Source organism: Mycteria americana, chromosome 2 (genome assembly GCF_035582795.1).
Source record: "Mycteria americana isolate JAX WOST 10 ecotype Jacksonville Zoo and Gardens chromosome 2, USCA_MyAme_1.0, whole genome shotgun sequence".
Classification (NCBI taxonomy): Eukaryota; Metazoa; Chordata; class Aves; order Ciconiiformes; family Ciconiidae; genus Mycteria; species Mycteria americana.
This window is the reverse complement of record NC_134366.1, coordinates 52,174,594-52,193,517: the sequence shown is the minus strand read 5'-3', so window position 1 is coordinate 52,193,517 and position 18,924 is coordinate 52,174,594. Positions and strand designations below refer to the sequence as shown.

The window sequence follows — 18,924 nt, the reverse complement described above, 5'->3', positions numbered from 1 at the left end:
CGCGCTTTTCTCCTGCCAGCAACACATGCTCCTTTTCTGCACTCCCACTCTCAGAATGGGTCACGATAACACCCGCCATCCACGTTACTTCAGTGTCACTTCATCGCCGCAGCTGTTTAAGCCTAATCAGATAACTTTGCACTGCGCCCGGTAAGGAGCGCACGCGTCACCTTTTACTTACCACGTCAGATGAGGGGGATGAGTTTAAACCACACTGGGTTGGAGTCAGAAAGAGACTGTCCAGGTATGCAGAGTAAGGGTAGAAAATACCCAAAAGCTACATAACCCTTGCAGAGCAATAAAGCAAGCAGTTTAGGATGACCGTGAAGTCTTACCTATCCTTTCACCTTTGCAGCACAGCACTCCAAGTCCAGTTTGCAGCTGGTCAGGATGGTGGATGCAAGTCGGGCAGCTGACACAGTTGTCCCTGCGCTTGGCTGGTTCTACAGTTCAGGCTCCAGGTCATCCATCAAGGAGTTTTCACAATATCTACGTGCACTTAAAATTGGCAATGCTTAATTAAAAGCAATTCGCCTGTCCTTCCACCAACATGAACTCAAACTCTCTTTTTGCATACAGTCGCACCAAAAAGATCTGTTAGCAACGTAGAGCGTTTCTCGGTTACACGATTTCAGCCTGCCCTCTGCTGCAGGTTCAGCACACAGCACCGCGTCGCTGCACGTCCCCTTGCCATTTATTTTCTGAGAACGCTACACGAATGTACAACCGGCCTTCTCTCACATGAATATACAACTCGGAAAAGTTTAGTTTAAACCAGCAAAAATTAAGAGGTCCGACAAGGTGTGACAACGGGGAGACTTAAAGATCCTTAGTAGGAAATACAAAGCAGAGAAACAGGAGTTGTGTAGGCACGTCTTCAGACAGACAGCCCTGCCGTTAATCCTCCAGTCTGAGGTAGCTTACATTGACACCGCCGTTTCCCCCCAGTACGCTACGTACGCTCGCACTGTCACACCATGAAAAGCGGTGTGCAACTCGGCAACAGGTTTGCCAAGATGGCAAACCCCAATTAAATTCTATAACCAGTAAACACTGTACCATGCAAAACACAGGGCAGTCTTCTATTTCAGGCAACCGCTCCGTTCCCAGGGAAGTCAGCATTAGTAAAACCCGGACAATCTAACTCGCGCCACACAAGCGACAGCTCTCCTGTCCTCTGCCTTGGCCCTGGGTTTTCTCTCCGCAGGGGAACCCGCCACCAGCATGGAAGCCAGAGGACGCTCCCGCTGCCAGCAGTGGGCCTGAGGTGGGGCGGGAGGAGCTCGAGCTTGGCCACAGCACGGGAAGCCATTTGCCCCATATTCCTCATCCAACAGCCCCACGGTCTTTCCGCCCAGATCGTGCAACGCTGCTTCTCCCCAACAGTTTCGAAGGCGGATTTCCAGAGTGAGCCCCGTCCAGGCTGTGTCATGGCACAAAGGTTACCTGAGGTCAACGGTTGCTTTTGAAGGCAGATTTCCAGAACAAGACCAGTCCTGCCTTTGTCATAGGACAGAGGTTACTTGAGGTCAGAGGGTAGGGGCTCCTCAAGGTCAAATGTTAATTGAAGTCACAGGACAGCGGTTCCTCAAGGTCAAAGGTTATCTGAGGTCAACAACGGTTTCTCAAGGTTAAAGGTTAGTTGAGGTCAGAGGTTCCTCAAGGTCAAAGGGTCCTCGAGGTCAGAGGACAGAAGTTACTCAAGGATAAAGGTTACTTCAGGTCACAGGACAGAGGTGACTCCAGGTGAAAGGTTACCCTGTGTCAAAGGTTACCTAAGGTCAAATCTGGTTTTGGTGTAAATCTCACCAGTGTCCACACTGGACACCAGAACCAAGTCTCCAACGCGTTTTTGGCACCCAGATGCTACCAGCTGTCAACATGCACGATGCATGCAGGAGCCCTTTAATTTAAAAGTGTAAATGCAGCCAGACATCACCATGCAGAATCCCTGAATGAATTTAAGGTGAAAGAGCTAAAGGAACCGATAGCAGTAATTTACGATGAAGACTTGGTACTGATTTCGCAATGGCAGTCATTAATCTCTTCCCTTTCATGGTTGACAGGAAAGTTTTTTCTTCACACCTAGTTAATAAATTGGTGGCCAGCTTCTCCCAAGGATTAAGAAACATCACCCCATCTTATTAAAGACAAAAAGAAGAAGAAGAAAGGATACAACAACTGAGGCACAGTTGTTACCATCAGGGACTATTACAAAATCAGGAAATTAGACGATACAAGACTGAAGTCATCATTCAGCATTAACAGGAACTGTATGCTTGCCAGTAAAGGTTACTATAGTTCCAAATTTAGGTCCAAACCAGAAAAATGTCAACCCGAGTATAAAGTTTTTGGCTATTTATCAGAAGAAAAGCATAAGGGAAATTACTTAGACTGGTTTAAAAAGTCTCTTTTTTTTTTTTTAATCTAGTAGTATTTAACTATCATGACAAACAGGATGTCAACTTTTTTAAAATAATAAACACAGTAAACTTTTGTCTCCACACAGCAATTGCAATAAGCATGGTACTATACAGTCTTTTTCAAAAAAAAAGATAAAGATAAAAAAATTAAAAAATTAAATCAACTTCTTGGAGTGTCCATGGGGGCCATTTATCTGCTGGGAAAAGTTAACTGCCCTTACAAGCCTTTAATCGCTTTGCCCGGCATACCCATGCTGCTGTGAGTCATATGAAACCCAGCCTAACATAAGTTCATGAAAACAAACTTTGATTCAAAGTTTCTGAAGACCTTACCACTTCCTCCTCGTATAATCAAAGGGAAATACACTCCATCAGCTTTGGAAATAAACACAACTACCAGGATTTAAACATGGCTGTTATTACAGAGCAGCAGCTGTACTGTAAAGCACCCGCATACACACAGGCTACCATTTCACATGGCGGCTGATACGCTGAGTACCTTCACCACAGCACAAACTTACTTGGGGGCCCGTAACTTATTTCCATCCTTTCCAAGGTAACACTTGTCTGAAGCCAAAGGACTCAAGAGAAAAGCCATGAAATCAGGTTTTCTAACTGATTTTTTTTTAATAAACTATAGAAGAACAAGATAACATTTCAACCAAAGTCATGACAGCTGCATGCTTTAAAGCTGATACATACATGTCTCTGGATTTTTCTGCTCTCTTTAGGAGGGGGAAAAAAAAAAAAAAAAAAAGAGAGAAAAACGGTCATGTGAAAGCTGAACGTAATGCGTAAATTTCTATACATATTCAAATAATAGCAGACTAAAGCCAGCAGTAACACAACTGGAAAAAATGTTTTAACAGTTAATTCCAGATCTACTAAATTTTAAAAAGGAAATTTCAGTTCTAGGAATCTTTATGCTGAACAAGTTACATTTTTATACAGCATTAAAATAAGCTTTATGAATTGAGGCACTAGAAACAAACTTACTTACACAATAGCTCAAATGCATCTAATATGCAAACTGAAAAAAATCTATAGGCCATAGTATACTAGAAACTTAGAACTTAAAAGGTTGCATTAGACTTGCACTTGCTCACATTGACACAGTGAAATTAGTGGAAAACTACTGTTTTTCCAGTTAGAGTAAAATCACGTTCTGATTGTTGGTTCCAAACAGTTATCTTCCTAGCTTTTTCTCATTGTCTTCGCTTGCCTCTTACATACTATCATCAGGGGAAAAAAATTGGAGAGGTTCCTGTGCCACCTCATTCAGCAATGTTTATAAAGAAAGGCAAAGCACCTGTCCTTGTGCACAGTTGGATCTATGGTGCTGTATTCCCCTACTTCATCCTGTTCCCCCACATCACTGAGCTTCTATAGGATTAATAAATTTGTTTAGAATTAGATAGTCATGTTCTACAAGGGATACTTATTTTTACCTTTTGATCCGCATTTTCTATGGGGGTCAGGGAGTATTAAAGTAGTCTTCACAAAGTAATCAGAGTGATCGCATAGCAAGAAGAACTTGAGACAGAAAGAAAGGAGCTCATATGGATAGGTATGCTGCTTTCTTTATGAGGAAGAGTATTCAGGATCCAGTGAGGTTTCCACCCAGATGCTACAATAGCTGGCACCCTCTAAACCCCTACATTAAAATATACCTCAATATTTTAATCAGGCACTTAAATAGAAAAATAAAGCAGTAACATTTAACATAGGTATTGTGATAGCTATTCTGTAAGGCCAGAACATCTTGTATGAAGCACTCAGGAAATTAACTGTCCCACAGAACCAAGTAACTCATGTCAAAGGGCTAAAGGAATGGCGAGTCCCTTACTAGACAAGCATGTTTAAAAAAAAAAAAAAGAAAGACTGAAAGATGGTTAGCAAATATTTGGTAGAAGCCATTAATCACAAACTTATATTCTTCACTATCTAATGCAAAAGGTAGTGCAAGGTTATTAATCCCTTGAGCAGATGGATGCAGAAGTAAACATTCAATGTACTTTAATTTACAAGATACTATTTTTTTTCACCACAAAAAAAGTTTCTCAGCTGATAACAAGATCCCTGAGGGAATACATGTGTTTTTTCAAGGGAAAAAAAGCAATAATTTAAAAACATAATCTGAAAAGCTCCAACAATCAATAGTTGCCCTATTTTGAGCCATAACACATTTCTGATCAACATTTCTTTGGAAAACATGGGTTGGACCAAGCAGTCGCTGGTCCTGTAAGAGGGACCCTGATCTCCCTTCTTTTAAGCAGTATTCTGGAGATGAGAGTAACCATTCTTTTAAAAAGGTAATGAACATATTTTAGTCCAATACACTTCAAAGTTATAGGAAAATTCTACCTGCAAGACTTCATCTACCAAGATGTAAATGGTTAATTATAGATTCTGTCACAAAAATACAGAATCAAGGAAAACAGGTGGAAATTCAGTTGTAAGGCTAAACACTTGAGAAGTTATCTTTATATTATGCAAGTCAAGGGACAAATTAAAGAATCTACAGACACACGAAACACATTTTTATGGTAATGAGAATGCCAGGTGTTTAAACCATTCTTAAGTAATTTATTTTTTTACTGATGATTTACAAGGCCTTGATTATTAGACAAAATAGCATATTTTAACTAAACTCAAAAAAAATACAAACCAATGGAGTGTAGAAGGAAATGCTATATGGTTCCATAGAATATATCACACCCAGTGCACACACTGCTTCATTTTTCTCATCTGAACCCATTTGTTACTTATAGGATTTTTGCAAAGAAATATTTTGGTCTAGCCAACATGTAGTGTACAGTTTCAGACCACTGAATTAGGCTCTAATTCTGGCATTAGTCTACAGCCTAAACCACTGCAGCAGACCTTTCAAAGTGTTTAGTGTAATCAAAAACTGATGTAGACATTTTTGAGCAGTTAACAATAAACAGGAGTTATAGACTGCATACAGTTCAGTATAGTACATTAACTGAAGCTAAAAGTTTTAGTATGCTTATTGCCAATTTCTCCCAGATTTTCACAAGCAGAACTTCTTTGCAGATGCATTATTGCTGAGGGTAATAAGGCTGTTGAGGAAAAGGGTATCCAGGTTGTTGAGGTGCCGGATATGGTGCTTGTCCAGGGTTTTGATACACAGGTGAGGGTGCATATGGCAGATTATACTGACCATACATGTATGGATTATAGCCCATTGGCATTGGCATCTGGCAATACCTGTCGGGGGGGAAGCATACTTTAGTTGTAAAACACTGATGATGTTAATTTGCAAATAACAACTCATCAATAGATACAAAAAGACATGCAATCGCTACAAATGCTTTCCTTTCATTTTCCTTTTTGTGCAGAAGAAAGTATAGTAACTTTCAAGGATCAAACATTAAAAAAATTATAATGCGTGGAACAGAAATGCAGACAGAAAGTAGAGTAAAGGCAACATGCTGGAACAGAACTGATCTAAATTGATTTTCTTATGTTTAATATCATTGTACATATTTTAACATTTGCTGAGCCTGCTACTGAAGGAGAGAGCAGCTGCCTTCAATTCCTTGTGATGACTCCAGAAAGATGGAAAAAAGCATCAGAAAAGCACACTACTCAACTGGAATTTTTTCTGTATTTTTTATCATCTTCAGCAAGATACCAAGATTTGACAAATGAGATATGCCAACACTTTTGAGGTAAACACCACCAACTGATTATGCAAGGGCTGGCAGTAGTCCACAAAGCACAGTTAAGGAACTGCAGTCCTATCTCCCTTCTCCTTTAAAATAGCCAAACTACAAAGACCTAAAATGAACGCCCCACAAATGGTAGCAGCAAATGATTCCACAAGAATTACATGATTCAAACTATAAAAAAAAAAAACCCACAAAAAAACCCAAAAAAACCAACCAACACCAACCAACCAAACCAAACCCCCCCAAAAAAAAATCCATCGTGCCTCAAACACTAAACCCATCTTCAATTGTAACGATAACCTATTTTAAAATGTCACATGCAACAAATAAGTGCTTTTAGATAACAGAATAACAAAGAACTGCTTAAGTACTCCCATAGCTTACCCTGGGTAACCTGGATAAGTTGGGTAAGGAGGTCCCTGTGCCTGTGAAGGTGCAGTGCTTGATGCAGGTGCACTGGTTCCTGGAGTAGGAGAAGGAGCAGGAGCAGCAGCAGGAGGTGCAGCTGTTCCAGAGGGTGCTGATGCAGAAGAGGAACTGCTTGCTGCAGAAATCACTGGTGGTGGTGGTCGTGCTGGTGGCTGTGGTTTAGTCCCCTAACAAGAGAAAGTGAATTAAGCTGGAGCTTCTTTCTAGAAGTCTTGGAATCAAAAACTGTGGTTATACGATTGGTTGATTTTTATTTTTATTTTCATTTAAACAGACATTCTATATTTACTCTAAGCAGATAATAATGCGAAGCATCTAAAAAGCAATAAGCTTTCCATTTCAAATCTATAAATTATGAACAACAGTAGTACATAATATACCCCTCTGCAAAGTCTTTAGACTTTGCCCTCTATTTCACTTCAATACATTTCCAAATACACCAATACATTAAGGAGTGATATACACAAATTACAGATCGGTTTGGAGTTCTAAAGTATGGACCTTCTATTTTCAACCCACTAATTCCACAGCATATATTTACCACCATGGTTCTGGGTGCTGGAGTAGGAGTCGACGATGCAGAAGGCTTACTTCCTCCAGCTGATGTGGTCTGATACGTAGGCAGGGGAATAGAGGGAGCACTGGGTTCCCTAGCAATACTTTGCTGCAAATCTCTATTAAAAACAAACAAGCAAACACACAGCTTAGTTTAAGAACTGTTTGTTATACACTTCAGCAAGCTAAGCTGAAGAGATGCAACGGAGTAAATCTAGTATTTAAAGCATGATCATTGAGCTAGCTCAAACTAAATTTGGAGTCCAAATCACTTCCACAGAAACAATCCTCTAGCCAATCCTCTGATTAACTGTTACACTTATTTTCTAATAATGACTTTATGTTCCAACTCAATCCTGACTATAGGTCACTGAATTAGCCAAAAGCTTTGGGATCAGAAATTACAGAATAGTCATAACATTTAGCAACTTGGAAGCTTTCCTGAGAACCTAAGGAAACCTCAAGGCTATGGAAAAGGATAAAAGTAAGTTTCAATAATTTTGACGTGTAAAGAGATGCTCAAATACAGAAGAAAAGCAATGTCATATCGCTTGCAGATTGCCCTAAATTAAATAATATTGCATGCAAATACCACACATCTAACAGAACGGTAAAAAAAAAAAGTCCGCTAGGTAGTCTGCAATATCATTTATATCTGGGTAAGCATAACTATCAAAAAAAGCCTGGCAAAAATCTGAATGGCTCAGCACATGAGCTTTCAAGTTCTCTATTCTGTTACCTCTACTGTTGGAATGACTCTTGGTAAGATACTTCAGTATCTTACTTTGGTAAGATACAAGGAGGCTTTGGTGTCATGTTGTACTACAAGCTGCCATTAAACAGCATAATTTTACAGTCAGCTTGTCATGAAAACTCCAAGAAAGCAGTTCTAAATTACATATTCAGAGGAATGTACTGCATTTCTCTATGCAAAGACTCAATATTTGAGATTGGGCAGATTCTTCAGAGAGACTTTAGGAAGCATTTAAAATTTCAGACAATTTTGCATAAAAATGATAGGTGAGCAATATGTAACAGCTAGAAGTTGATAGCTGGCATTCTGAAATAGAAGACAGGGGAGACTGACAAAGGTATACAGTCTAGTTAGCAAACTACAGGCACCTCTTATATAGCATGCAACGGTGAGCTCCAAAGGAGGAGAAGAAAACTGGCAACTTTTGTAGAAACTTGGTAGAAAAAACAAGACAAACAAAAACTCCAAGAAAACTGTCGCTGCAGTTACCCCTGCAGTAAAAAATAATTATGGAGAAAAAGCTGGAAATACTGTCTTGATGCTCTGTTACATATGATTTTGTATATCTCAAACTGTTTGTTGCAGATAGCGGAGTAACTATTCAACACTGTATTATACTGAAACTAACAAAACCAAAACTTATCATCATAGAAGATTACATAAAGGATGGAAGTAACAATTTTCTTCTTAAACTTATGCTGCAAAGACTGATGGCTTACAGAACAGTGGTACCATCCAGAGTGAAGTACACTTTTGACCACAAAGCGACCAAACACATTAAATGTGAAGCTTAAAACACTATTAGAACTGATCCTCCAATGGGCAATCATGGGGGGGGAGGGGGAGAATATGTCTAGTTCTAAATGAGAAACCATCTAAACAAATTCATTTTCACTAAGTGAAGATGCATCCCCCAGTCAATGGGGGGGGGGGGGCAGGGGCAAAACACACATTTTATTCACTCAAACTGTGGGTTGGGCACACTGAGAAATACATTTTGTAGACGTATACTACAAATATCCCAAATCTGGTCATTGCCCCTAACCTTGACAGGGTTTCATGTCAGTGAACACGAGGCCGTAAAAGATATCATGGCAAGATTCAGCCGAATGTTGCATCAGCACTAAACCTACAGCTTTAAACACTGAACACTAACATATTAGAGATGCAAGATATTCAGACCTAAGCCTTGGTTAGGCAGCCTACAGCTTCCAAATTCCATGAATGTAGGAAGAGGAAAAAAGGTGGAAGGGGTTGCATACAGTTACTAAGAATTAATTTGCGAGCACAATGCCCAACTGAAAAAGAACAGTTCTACAAAGGATGAAGCTAGGAAAGGTAAAAATTGAGCGCTGAGCATCCCATTCACAACATGGTATATGCACACAACAACTGCAGTTTCACCAACTGAAACTTTAGTAACAACTAGCCCTTTTTATAAAAGGCTACATGCTTTGCTAAAGAATACCGATTAAAAGGCAAGTCTTTTCAGTTATGCTTTCTTCTTAAAAGGAGAGCCTAAAAAAAAAAAATCACAGCTGAAGCATACTATACTAGCCTGATCACATGTGGGGGACAACGGCACCATCACACACTTTCCTTCACATGAAGGACAAAACCTACTTCTCTCCCCAGCAGTGTAGGCAACCCACATACCTAAACAATGATAAAATATCAGACTAGATCAGACCATGAGCAAAGGTGGAATACCAGTGTTTTTCCCCCACCACACCGGGCACACGGAAGGCAATCATATGCTGAAGCATTTATCTAATTTCTCAAACCGAAATGACAGCAGAAATAATGGGCAGAAATCAGAAGTTCAAAGGAAAGAATAAAATGAAACGATTAACAGACACATGCCAAAAAGAACTGAGAGTGAAATCATGGTAAGATGACACAGATTCATGCTAAACTATATAGAGGAACAGCAGAGCAAATTTCAAAGTAGATTTTTGTATTTATTTCTCCTATCACTTTCTTCTTTTTTCAGGGGAGGGTAGAGTGGGGTTAGCATTAAGGCAAAGAAGAGGTGATAGGCTTAACATACATATTCTCCCTTTCTCATTTCATCAAGTACCATAATAAACATGTCCCCAAAGATTAATTTCTGATAAACACTTAACCATTTCTACAAAGCTTAAACAAAATATTGAAATCTTACTTGAGTAGTTCATCTCTTTCAGTCTTGCGAGCAAAGACAATGTCACTGCATTTGTTTTGGAATTTCAGCAGGATTTCCGTCAGCTCATTGTAAAACTAGTAAAAAAAAAAAGCTCAAATGCTCAATCAATACTTTCAGACTCCATGCTAGCATATTGATCCAGTTATAGGCGTTATATTATTACACTGCCCAGAACCTGCCATTCCAGTAAAGTTTGCTAGTGCATTTTATTCTGCTTTTCAAAAACAAATGTCAGCTGTTGTCCATCCCTGTAATATCCTACAATTTTTTTTTATATATATGTCTGTGTGTAAATATAAAAACAGTTTAAAACAACTAGAAAATGTATTAAAACCAGAACAAAACTAGATCACTTCTGGTGATTAAAAATAGTTAAATGATAATTTTTTCTTAATTTTATTGCCTTCAGTCAGTTCCATGCATTTCATTTATACAGACATTTCAGAGTTTTACTTTCTTTTTTCCTCTAGTGAGCTATCAATAATCCAGCAAAAAGTACTTAATACAGAAGCAGTAAGACACCTTCCAGAAGCCCAGATCAAAAGCAGCAAGCTAAATAAAGCCCTCCTCACCTCTCCTCATGTATGCAGTAGTAGTATATAAAACACAAATTTGATAAGGTGATTAAATACCATGGAAGAACAGATGAAAGAATTCTTCAGATAAAATGGCTCATCTGGGTACTTCAGCATCAGTTACTCAGCTGTAATTATATTTTCCTATGTTTATATAAAGCAATGCTCAGAAAAGCTTACTTTTCAGATAGGAACAAACTGTCTAAACAGTCAAACAGCTAAACAGCTGTCTAAATCAAAATTCAAGCAGCTCGCTGTCCTCACTTCAGTAGTAAAATCCTCAAAAATGTACCTCTCATCTAGCATGTCCACAAAGTTTATTATGATTTTTTGATTCACGTCTCATTGTGTAAATAAAAATTTTTTTAAAAGTTCTTCCAATCCCTTAAGCATTACCATACCTTTGTGCCTTCTTTTAAATTGGCTACAAGTTCCACGAAGTTGTCATTTGCTACAGCTAAGTTCTTCAAAACTTCCTCTCTTAAATTAGATTCATTGTTGGATTGTTTCATCTTTGAAAAATCCTGGTGTGCATTCTTAAAAGAAAGGAAAAAATAAGCAGTGAAAATAATGCAACTGAGGTCCATGTAAGATGCTATATCTTTTGGGGTTTTTTTTCTTCTTACTCATTGCTTCTACACCCTTTTCCCAACACCTGCCTTTCCTCACCTTCCAGCCACACACTGTACTTCCCGATACTTGCTATCTGCCAAGTGTAGTGGCTATTTCAGAACTATACATATATTAACTCACTAGCAGTATGTACCAGCTAATTATCTGTTCTGTTGTGGGCTGCCTTCAGCTAATTCTCAAGTTCATACTGCAGACTCTCTTTCAGAGGCTATACTAATTAGGATCTCTCCCGTAGTACCCTCCACTGACATTCAAAAATACTAACTTTCAGTATGATTTTACAAGAAGCACTACCTCAAATATGGTTGATGTTGGCAAGCTATTAAAAGGACACAAAGTAGAAAACTGACAGAAAGATCACGTACATCTCATTTCTCTTGGGAAAATAAACAAACAAGCAAACTTAAAAAGACCACTTCAGCTGCCAGAAGCAGCCAAACTTGCACTCCAGGACATTCAAACATCAAAGTAATATCCATCAAGATTTTAAAAGTATGTATGTTAAAAGATATCTGAATACAAAATCCTTGATAAACATGAGCCATATGGTCATTTAGAAACAATTTTTTCCCTTTCGGAAAAGTCTCCTATTCTTGCAAACACAAGTTGCAGTCAGAAGTTGCAAGTGATCTTGTGCACAAATAGGCCCCATCATTACTCAAGTCACTACTGCCACTTGTCCAAGCACTAGGACTTCCTCTTTTGCCAGATGTTTCAGGTACCTGTCTCTGGTGTTACTGACAAATTAAGGCTGAATTTATAAATCAACTTTGGGAAATTCTCATTAATTTTTACTTTGATGAGCTTTGCACGTGCTGGAAGTCAAGCACATTGTAAATAGCAATTAGGAATAAACCAAAACATACTTCAGAGACCCAAAATGTCTTCTAGTAGACAGTAAGGACAGGTTTGCTGTTATCCCAGAAAGAAGTATTAAGATGGGATTGAGGGAAAAAACCAAAACAAAACCAAAAACTTCTTAGCACACCAGTTAAGCTTCTTCCAAGGGCAAAGCCATCTGCAGAACTGGGCCAAGAAAAGGTCCAAGAGAATTTACACTTGAGTTCTGGGAGAGTCTGCTAAAAGTTCACATTTCTTTCCAGTGAACAAAAAAAAAAAAAAACACCAAACCTGTCTTTTTCAGTGATCAGAGTAGTAAAGGAGTATCAACTGGCCTATGACAGAGTAACAAGCAAAACAGAGTAGAAAGCAAAGTAAGATTTCTAAAGCACTGGAGAGGTAGAGGAATCATTGCTCCTTAGTTTAAGAGGAAGGAAGGAAGACATACAAGGTGTTGTACCTGAATGTTTTTGAGAAGTTCTTCCTGCTTTTTTACAGACTCTTCCACTTTCCGTTTGTAACTTCCATAAATTCTGTCCAACTCAGCCAGAGAGATAGCCTCCTCATTTATAGCACCATCCTGTGCAAGTGCAGTCAGGAATTTGCTTGTCATGTCAAAATTTACAGATTTCAGGTCATTTTCCAGTTGTTCTCTCTCCTTCTTAACTTCATCCAGATTGGCCAGCAAAGTTCTTAAGACATTAACAACCTAGGCAATAAAAATTGTCAGAAGTTAGCATGTTTAGAGGAATTATTGCAGAAGTATACTCTATTACTTGTTTCCATCTTGCACTCCTCACTGATGCTGGTAACACTACTGCATGAGTATTTGTTTATAAGTACGTTTAAGATGACAAACCAGGACAGAATACAATGAAACAAAGATCTTCAAGCATTTCTTAAGCTATATTCTCCTCTAAAGATTTGCTTCCACTAATAACACTGAATTACTGCAACGATTTTTAAATTATTTTTTTTTTAAACTGATCAGATACCTTCCAATAGGTTATTCTAAAAATGGCAGTCAAACACATTGACTTCAAATCACTTCTATGAGAAAAATAATCATATTGCTGTAGATGAGCCATGACTTTCTTGGAAAGCAAGTTGGTGCAATTGCCTAATATTTTAAAATACTGGGCCATGTCTTTTACATTGCCTAATTGCCCCAAGAACCTGAGCACTACACCCCACCACCCTACATAACAAAAATATTCATCAAGGATTGCTCCTTTTATAACAGTCAACCAGTCTTGCTGTCCACAGGGATTGAACTTGCTGACACTAAGCATAACAAAATATACTCAAGCAGATTTTAAACCAAAAGACAACTTCTTTTCCAAATGTTAGTTACCTCCTGTATCAATTGTGACAGCAACAAGAGCAGCTAAGGATCAGCTTCCACACCAATTCACACAAGTTTACTTTGTTAGACGAATAGCACTTCTATTCAAAATAGAGACAAATTTCAACACTTTACCTCGCTTCCTTGTAAAGTTTTTGCTGGGTTGGCAGAAGGAATGGCTGCATTGAGTTCTGACTCTGGCTTACACAGAAGTGCAATGGTATCCCGGTGAGACTGATAGCGTTCTTTAACTTGACCATCTGCTTGCACAGCTTTATTCAAAATATTATGGTAATTGGCTCCCTCTGGTGGTGGGAGGGAAAAAAGGGTGTTTATATCATTTCAAAACCTGTTTCATCCAAGCCTTGCACCAGAAGAGTTTTCATGCTTTTCAGTAAGTCTTCACGCGTTTTTATGAGCCTGCACATTATGACATTATTAAGACTTATAAATAAAACTTAAGCTTCTAAGTTATGTTTTAAATAGTGCATAAGCTAGGCACCTATATTAATTCTCCAGAGAAGCATTCAAAAGTATATTAATGAACACTGGTTTCAGCTACTCCACAGATTTAAACCCCTGTAACTTTGCCAAGCTAAGGCAGTGATATCAGTCCCTTGTTAGCTTCAAAACAATACATATTAAGCGCAGAGAAAACATGCTGTAGTGATGGCTCTAAGTAGTTTGACTAACTGCTGGGGAAAAAAAACCAAAACAAAACACCAAATCAAAGAGAAAAGAACACCTTGATGGGAAATTAAAAAAAAAGTTAATATACAGAGAAAAAAAAACACACTAAAGTGTTTAAGAGGTAATTGCAACCAGATTCTTAGGAGGGCAGCCATTTTTCATTGCCTGTGCCCTCCAGGGGTGCAAAAGCAGCGGCAAGTTCTCTGCTATCACATCATCTCTCAACTCCAAATAATGGTGCAGATTGCAATAAGGATGTTTTGGCATAATCTCTCCTAAACTGAAATTTGTATCTTTAAAGATAGTATCAGAGCATTAAAAACTACTTTAATTTACACAATGAGAATGGACATTTTTAGAGCATCCCCAGAATCCAAAGCATGAAACATGAACTTTACCTGCCCGTAAAGGTTTATAGAGCTCGTTGGATGGTGTTCTCTGCCAGCGTTCTTTGAATTTCGTTCGCAGGTCATTGTCTGTAGTTTCTTCTTCATCTAATAATCTTAGTGACTACAAGGGGAAAATGTTACATGCATTACAAGCCGTTCTAAACATGAAATAGCTACAAGATATACAGCTAGCGTAGAAAATAAAGAAAGCTTATACATACCTTATAAATTTAGTTTGGGAAATAAAACAACGGGCATGAAAGGCACAAATCACCCAAATTTCTTTAGCATGCTTCCCCCTCCCAACAATTTTAAAGACAAAATCCTTGTCAGGGAACATCCACAAGTGACAGCACAGTTTTTGTATACACTAAACACTTAAATGGCATATTTTTGAAGTGCTACTAAAGTTACAAGCATTTTTGGTAATCGTGCATTTTTTCTATTGCCATTTAAAGACAAAAAGTTCAGTGGTTGTTTTTTTTTTTTTTTAAGAATGTTTTAGTGTTAGTGGTTGCTGAGCTTACTTCATCTAAAATTTCTTTGTTCCTTTGTAGCAATTCAGGCAGTTCTTTGATCAGCTGATCAACAGTCTGAATTCCTCCTTGTTCAATCACAGACTTGGACTTGTTCAAAATAGACTGAGGAACAGTATCACCAGACACATCTTCGATAGCAGCAGGAAGATTGAGGGAAGCCAAGACACTGAAAAAGTCAACACATTAAACAGCAACTTGTTTGTACTATTAGATGGTTTTATCCTGTAAATAACACTGCTATCCAAACAAACAATCACACAGTCAATTATAATGGAAACAGAGTATAACGTACGCCTAGACAGAAATTTCAAACTGAAAACTCTAAACTTATTCCTAGCGTATACCTCACCAAAAATACGTTTCAAAGCTCTTAAAAAGCTAAACAAAACCTAGTCTTTTAGCACTTACAAAATATAGCAAACATTTTCAGTAGTAACTACCTGGTAGATAAAGAACCAACTGCCTGGAGTTACATTCCTATCTTTCAGCTTGATATAAATTTTATTATTATTTATTTTAAAGAAGAAAATTTTGGGGGAAAAAATATCATGTATTGAATCACTGGTACAATCAAGCTGACCACTGGAATGTGAAAATCCTTCTAGACTAATGGTACTGGAACTTTTTCTGAGCAAGTGTCAGACTCCTAAAAAATGAGGAAAGATTGAAGAAAATTCAATGCTATTTGTTCTTAATATGCTTTCAGTCTTAACTTATGCAGAAAAGTAGTTCTAAATACCCCTTCCATGGCTTAAGTTTGCCAGCCTACCACACAGTAATAAAAAAACACTACTATAATCTGGGTGTCTGCAGGCTGCAAGGCAGCCAGTGTTTATAGGCTGTTCCATAACTCCTCTTGAGAAATTTAACAAGGACCCATACTTACCCATTTGCCATATTTGTGGCTTCTCTCATCTGGGCTATTAACTTGTTAACTAAATCTGCCTTTCTCTGGTTATAAACACTCACAGATTGCTGAATTTGCAATGGAACCATCTTCTCAAACAGGTCTGCAATTAAAGTAGTATAAATTACTCAAGTTGCACTGAGGAGGTAAAAGGACACACACATCTTCACAGCTCTTTTGTACAGGTTGTACTACAGAGACTGATCTGAACAGTTCAAGATACTTTCCCCCACTTCCCAAGATGTCTTAAAAAAAATTCTATTTCTACAGGTCTTTAGATTAGATTTCAGTTTTTAAGACTGAAATTGAGTTAGACATAATTTAAAGGCATTATATTTAAAACAACTGTGGGATTACAAATCAGGTTTTCCTTAAGGCTTCATTTCTAATTTTGCTTCTTTAAAGGAAGAAAATGAGAAAGGGAAGAGAGGATTATTTTTCAGAACTCCCCTGTACAGCCAACAAACTGAAATTTTTCAGCTTTATGGAAGTCCAGCAACTAGGTTAGTTAAGATTGTACAATTTGATACCTTTCCCTTATACTAGTGTTCCTTCTGAAATTAAAAAGGTTGGTTTAATATAGAAAATACAGTTGCTGAGAAAATCTTTAAGAGAAGGGCACATTGCAAATAATGATTTTCATTACGTGTGGTTTATTCTTCCAGTACTTTTTATCATCAAGTAGTAGAACAACAAACTGGAAAAGACAAATGGCACTTTCAAAAACACTGCTGTACACTTAATACAATTCAAAAGTAAACATTTACTTTTTCATGGTACAAATGAACTTTGGTGGCCGTGTGTTTCACAAGGTAACAAGTACCCTGTGTGCTCCACACACTTCGCTTACCAGTGAATTTCTGACTGAGGGGAACAACAACTGGAGTAGACTTCACAAGACTGGCTTTTCCAATGGATTCCAAATCCTTCAGGTCAGGAACCCGGTCATGGTAAATGAAGTCATTGTCTTTTTTGGCAGCTGTAAGTGCACGGTTGATTTTGTCAACCAGATCTTTAACATTTATATATTCATCATAACGAGATGCCACTGTTTTCACCAAGTCTGCTGCATGCTAAAAAAAATAAAAAAAACAGTTAAAATTAAAATAATAACTTCTCTTTCTGCCTTTCATATATACCTAAGAAAACAGATGAGCTTCCCGGTTAGCCAAGTAACTACTGCCAATGCATGTGATCAATAATATTATTTCCTTAAGAAAATATTCTCCTCTTATGTATCAAAAAGGAAAAAGGAGATTTTACTCATTAAAATACTTCATTGAGAAAAAAAAAACCCACAAACCACTAACCAAGTTAATATCTCACAGTAGTCTCACTATGACTCCCCAAAATCCAAAAGAAGTGATCATAAGTTAGAGGCAATAACACTTCAAATACCCATTCACAAAAAAAAAAAAGCCACCATGCCATTTCATGTTGTTTCATGAAACCCACAGCTTGCTTTTGCAGGTACTATAAATTGTTTCTCAAACCTTGCTCACTTGCTTACATTCATGAAGGAAGAGGCCTGAGTCCTGCTTTTCACATCTGCCACTAACACGCATCTAACCTTGAGCTCAGAAGCTACAGAAATTATGCTGGAACCCTACTGCAAATTACAATAAAATACAAGGTCCACTGTCTCTTCAATTCTGTCTGCTCAGCCTAGATGCAACCCTGAGGTATCTGGTTTTCCTACATCCAATTTACTGCAGGAGACATGCAAGACAAAACATTGTCCTTTGATTGCATCTGTTCCATCCTGATCACATTTGCGTTGTGAATGTGTAAAACAAAATACGAAGAAGCAGTGTCAGTTGAGGTTTACATAAACTCACAACTCGTCCAAAACTCAAACTTCTTGGGATTGTGGAGTGGAACCTGAGCTACGTTAGAAGTGAAGTATATTTGAAGTTTGCCGAGATTTTTTTGCCACTTTCTATTGTGCCATAAATCACACAACAGTAGTTCTGGTTTGATACAATACTATAGTCTAACTACCATTTGCCAGAAACAGAAAATGAGAGAAGAAACAGGGGTGTGCATATATACTTTAATTTGGAAGAATTTACATTAATCTCCCCCCCAATTTAATCCATCTTTGTTCTAGCTTTTTAAAAAGTGAAATAAAAAGAGAGTATTACTTTATAGCAAATGCATTTTTCAAAACTTCATCAAAATAAGATACCAAACCTCTAATTTAGATTAATTACAAAAGCAGTATTTTAATAACTATGGAGAACAGGATTTAAGTTTCATCGTACTAAAGGTATTTAATAAGATGACACAGGATTTTAATTTCTGACTACATGCTGTTAATGAAGCAGTGCTAAAATAAATAATAATGGAGTATTTCCCCTCAGGCTTGACTAAAAAAAAAAAAAATATATATCTAACTGCTCAGCATGAAGGGATGCTTCCTGTAACACAACATGAAGAAAAATCATGGTCACAAGCTAATTTGCTATACAACTTAACAATGATAGTAAATTTGATATAGCCAGACCTGTCAAGGGTGAGCACTTAAAAAAGGCATTAATGTTCTATTTCTAGAGTCCTAGAAAAAGGAGGTCTGCTAGGCAGATTTGAAACTCAAGCATAAACAACAGATAAAACTTCATCCATCACCTAGTAATGTAGTCATAATATAACAACTTGGTATTAGAAGTTCATATAGGCACTTCATTGTCATGCAAGCACAGAAAAAAAGTTTCAAGCTCCATCCCGTACCAAGTCAATAAATGCATAATCAGAACTTTCAAAATGTCAACATGATGGTCATATATAAGTCCTTCAACTCTCCTGCATATCAATAAATAGATATTGCACATGGATTCTACAAAGTCAGTCGAAGTAGCACTTTATTTTTTCTTTTTTTTTCCCCCAGGACCAGGGGACTTGAAGAAAGTAGTTATTTTTAGCCATTTTTTTCCCTACTGTACTTAAAACATGAGAAGACCTTACT

General features: G+C 37.8%; 1 protein-coding gene across 4 annotated transcripts in view; it reads right to left on the bottom strand.

Moving 5' to 3' along the window:
• Nucleotides 1-3,063: 3,063 nt before the first annotated feature.
• Nucleotides 3,064-18,924, bottom strand: part of PDCD6IP (programmed cell death 6 interacting protein) — a 35,650-nt gene continuing 19,789 nt past the window's right edge. Inside the window, exons 8-18 of one of the 4 annotated variants that reach the window (XM_075493412.1) lie at nucleotides 16,810-17,032; nucleotides 15,939-16,062; nucleotides 15,041-15,218; nucleotides 14,523-14,634; nucleotides 13,570-13,739; nucleotides 12,550-12,798; nucleotides 11,018-11,152; nucleotides 10,021-10,115; nucleotides 7,092-7,221; nucleotides 6,503-6,714; nucleotides 3,064-5,654 (exon numbers count right to left, since the gene is read on the bottom strand). In XM_075493412.1, coding sequence (XP_075349527.1) covers nucleotides 5,486-5,654; nucleotides 6,503-6,714; nucleotides 7,092-7,221; nucleotides 10,021-10,115; nucleotides 11,018-11,152; nucleotides 12,550-12,798; nucleotides 13,570-13,739; nucleotides 14,523-14,634; nucleotides 15,041-15,218; nucleotides 15,939-16,062; nucleotides 16,810-17,032 — 1,797 coding nt within the window. In that variant the 3' untranslated portion in view covers nucleotides 3,064-5,485. Of the gene's footprint in view, nucleotides 5,655-6,502; nucleotides 6,715-7,088; nucleotides 7,222-10,020; nucleotides 10,116-11,017; nucleotides 11,153-12,549; nucleotides 12,799-13,569; nucleotides 13,740-14,522; nucleotides 14,635-15,040; nucleotides 15,219-15,938; nucleotides 16,063-16,809; nucleotides 17,033-18,924 lie in introns of all 4 variants that reach the window. The other 3 variants (XM_075493415.1, XM_075493411.1, XM_075493413.1) reach the window with 3 other exon arrangements.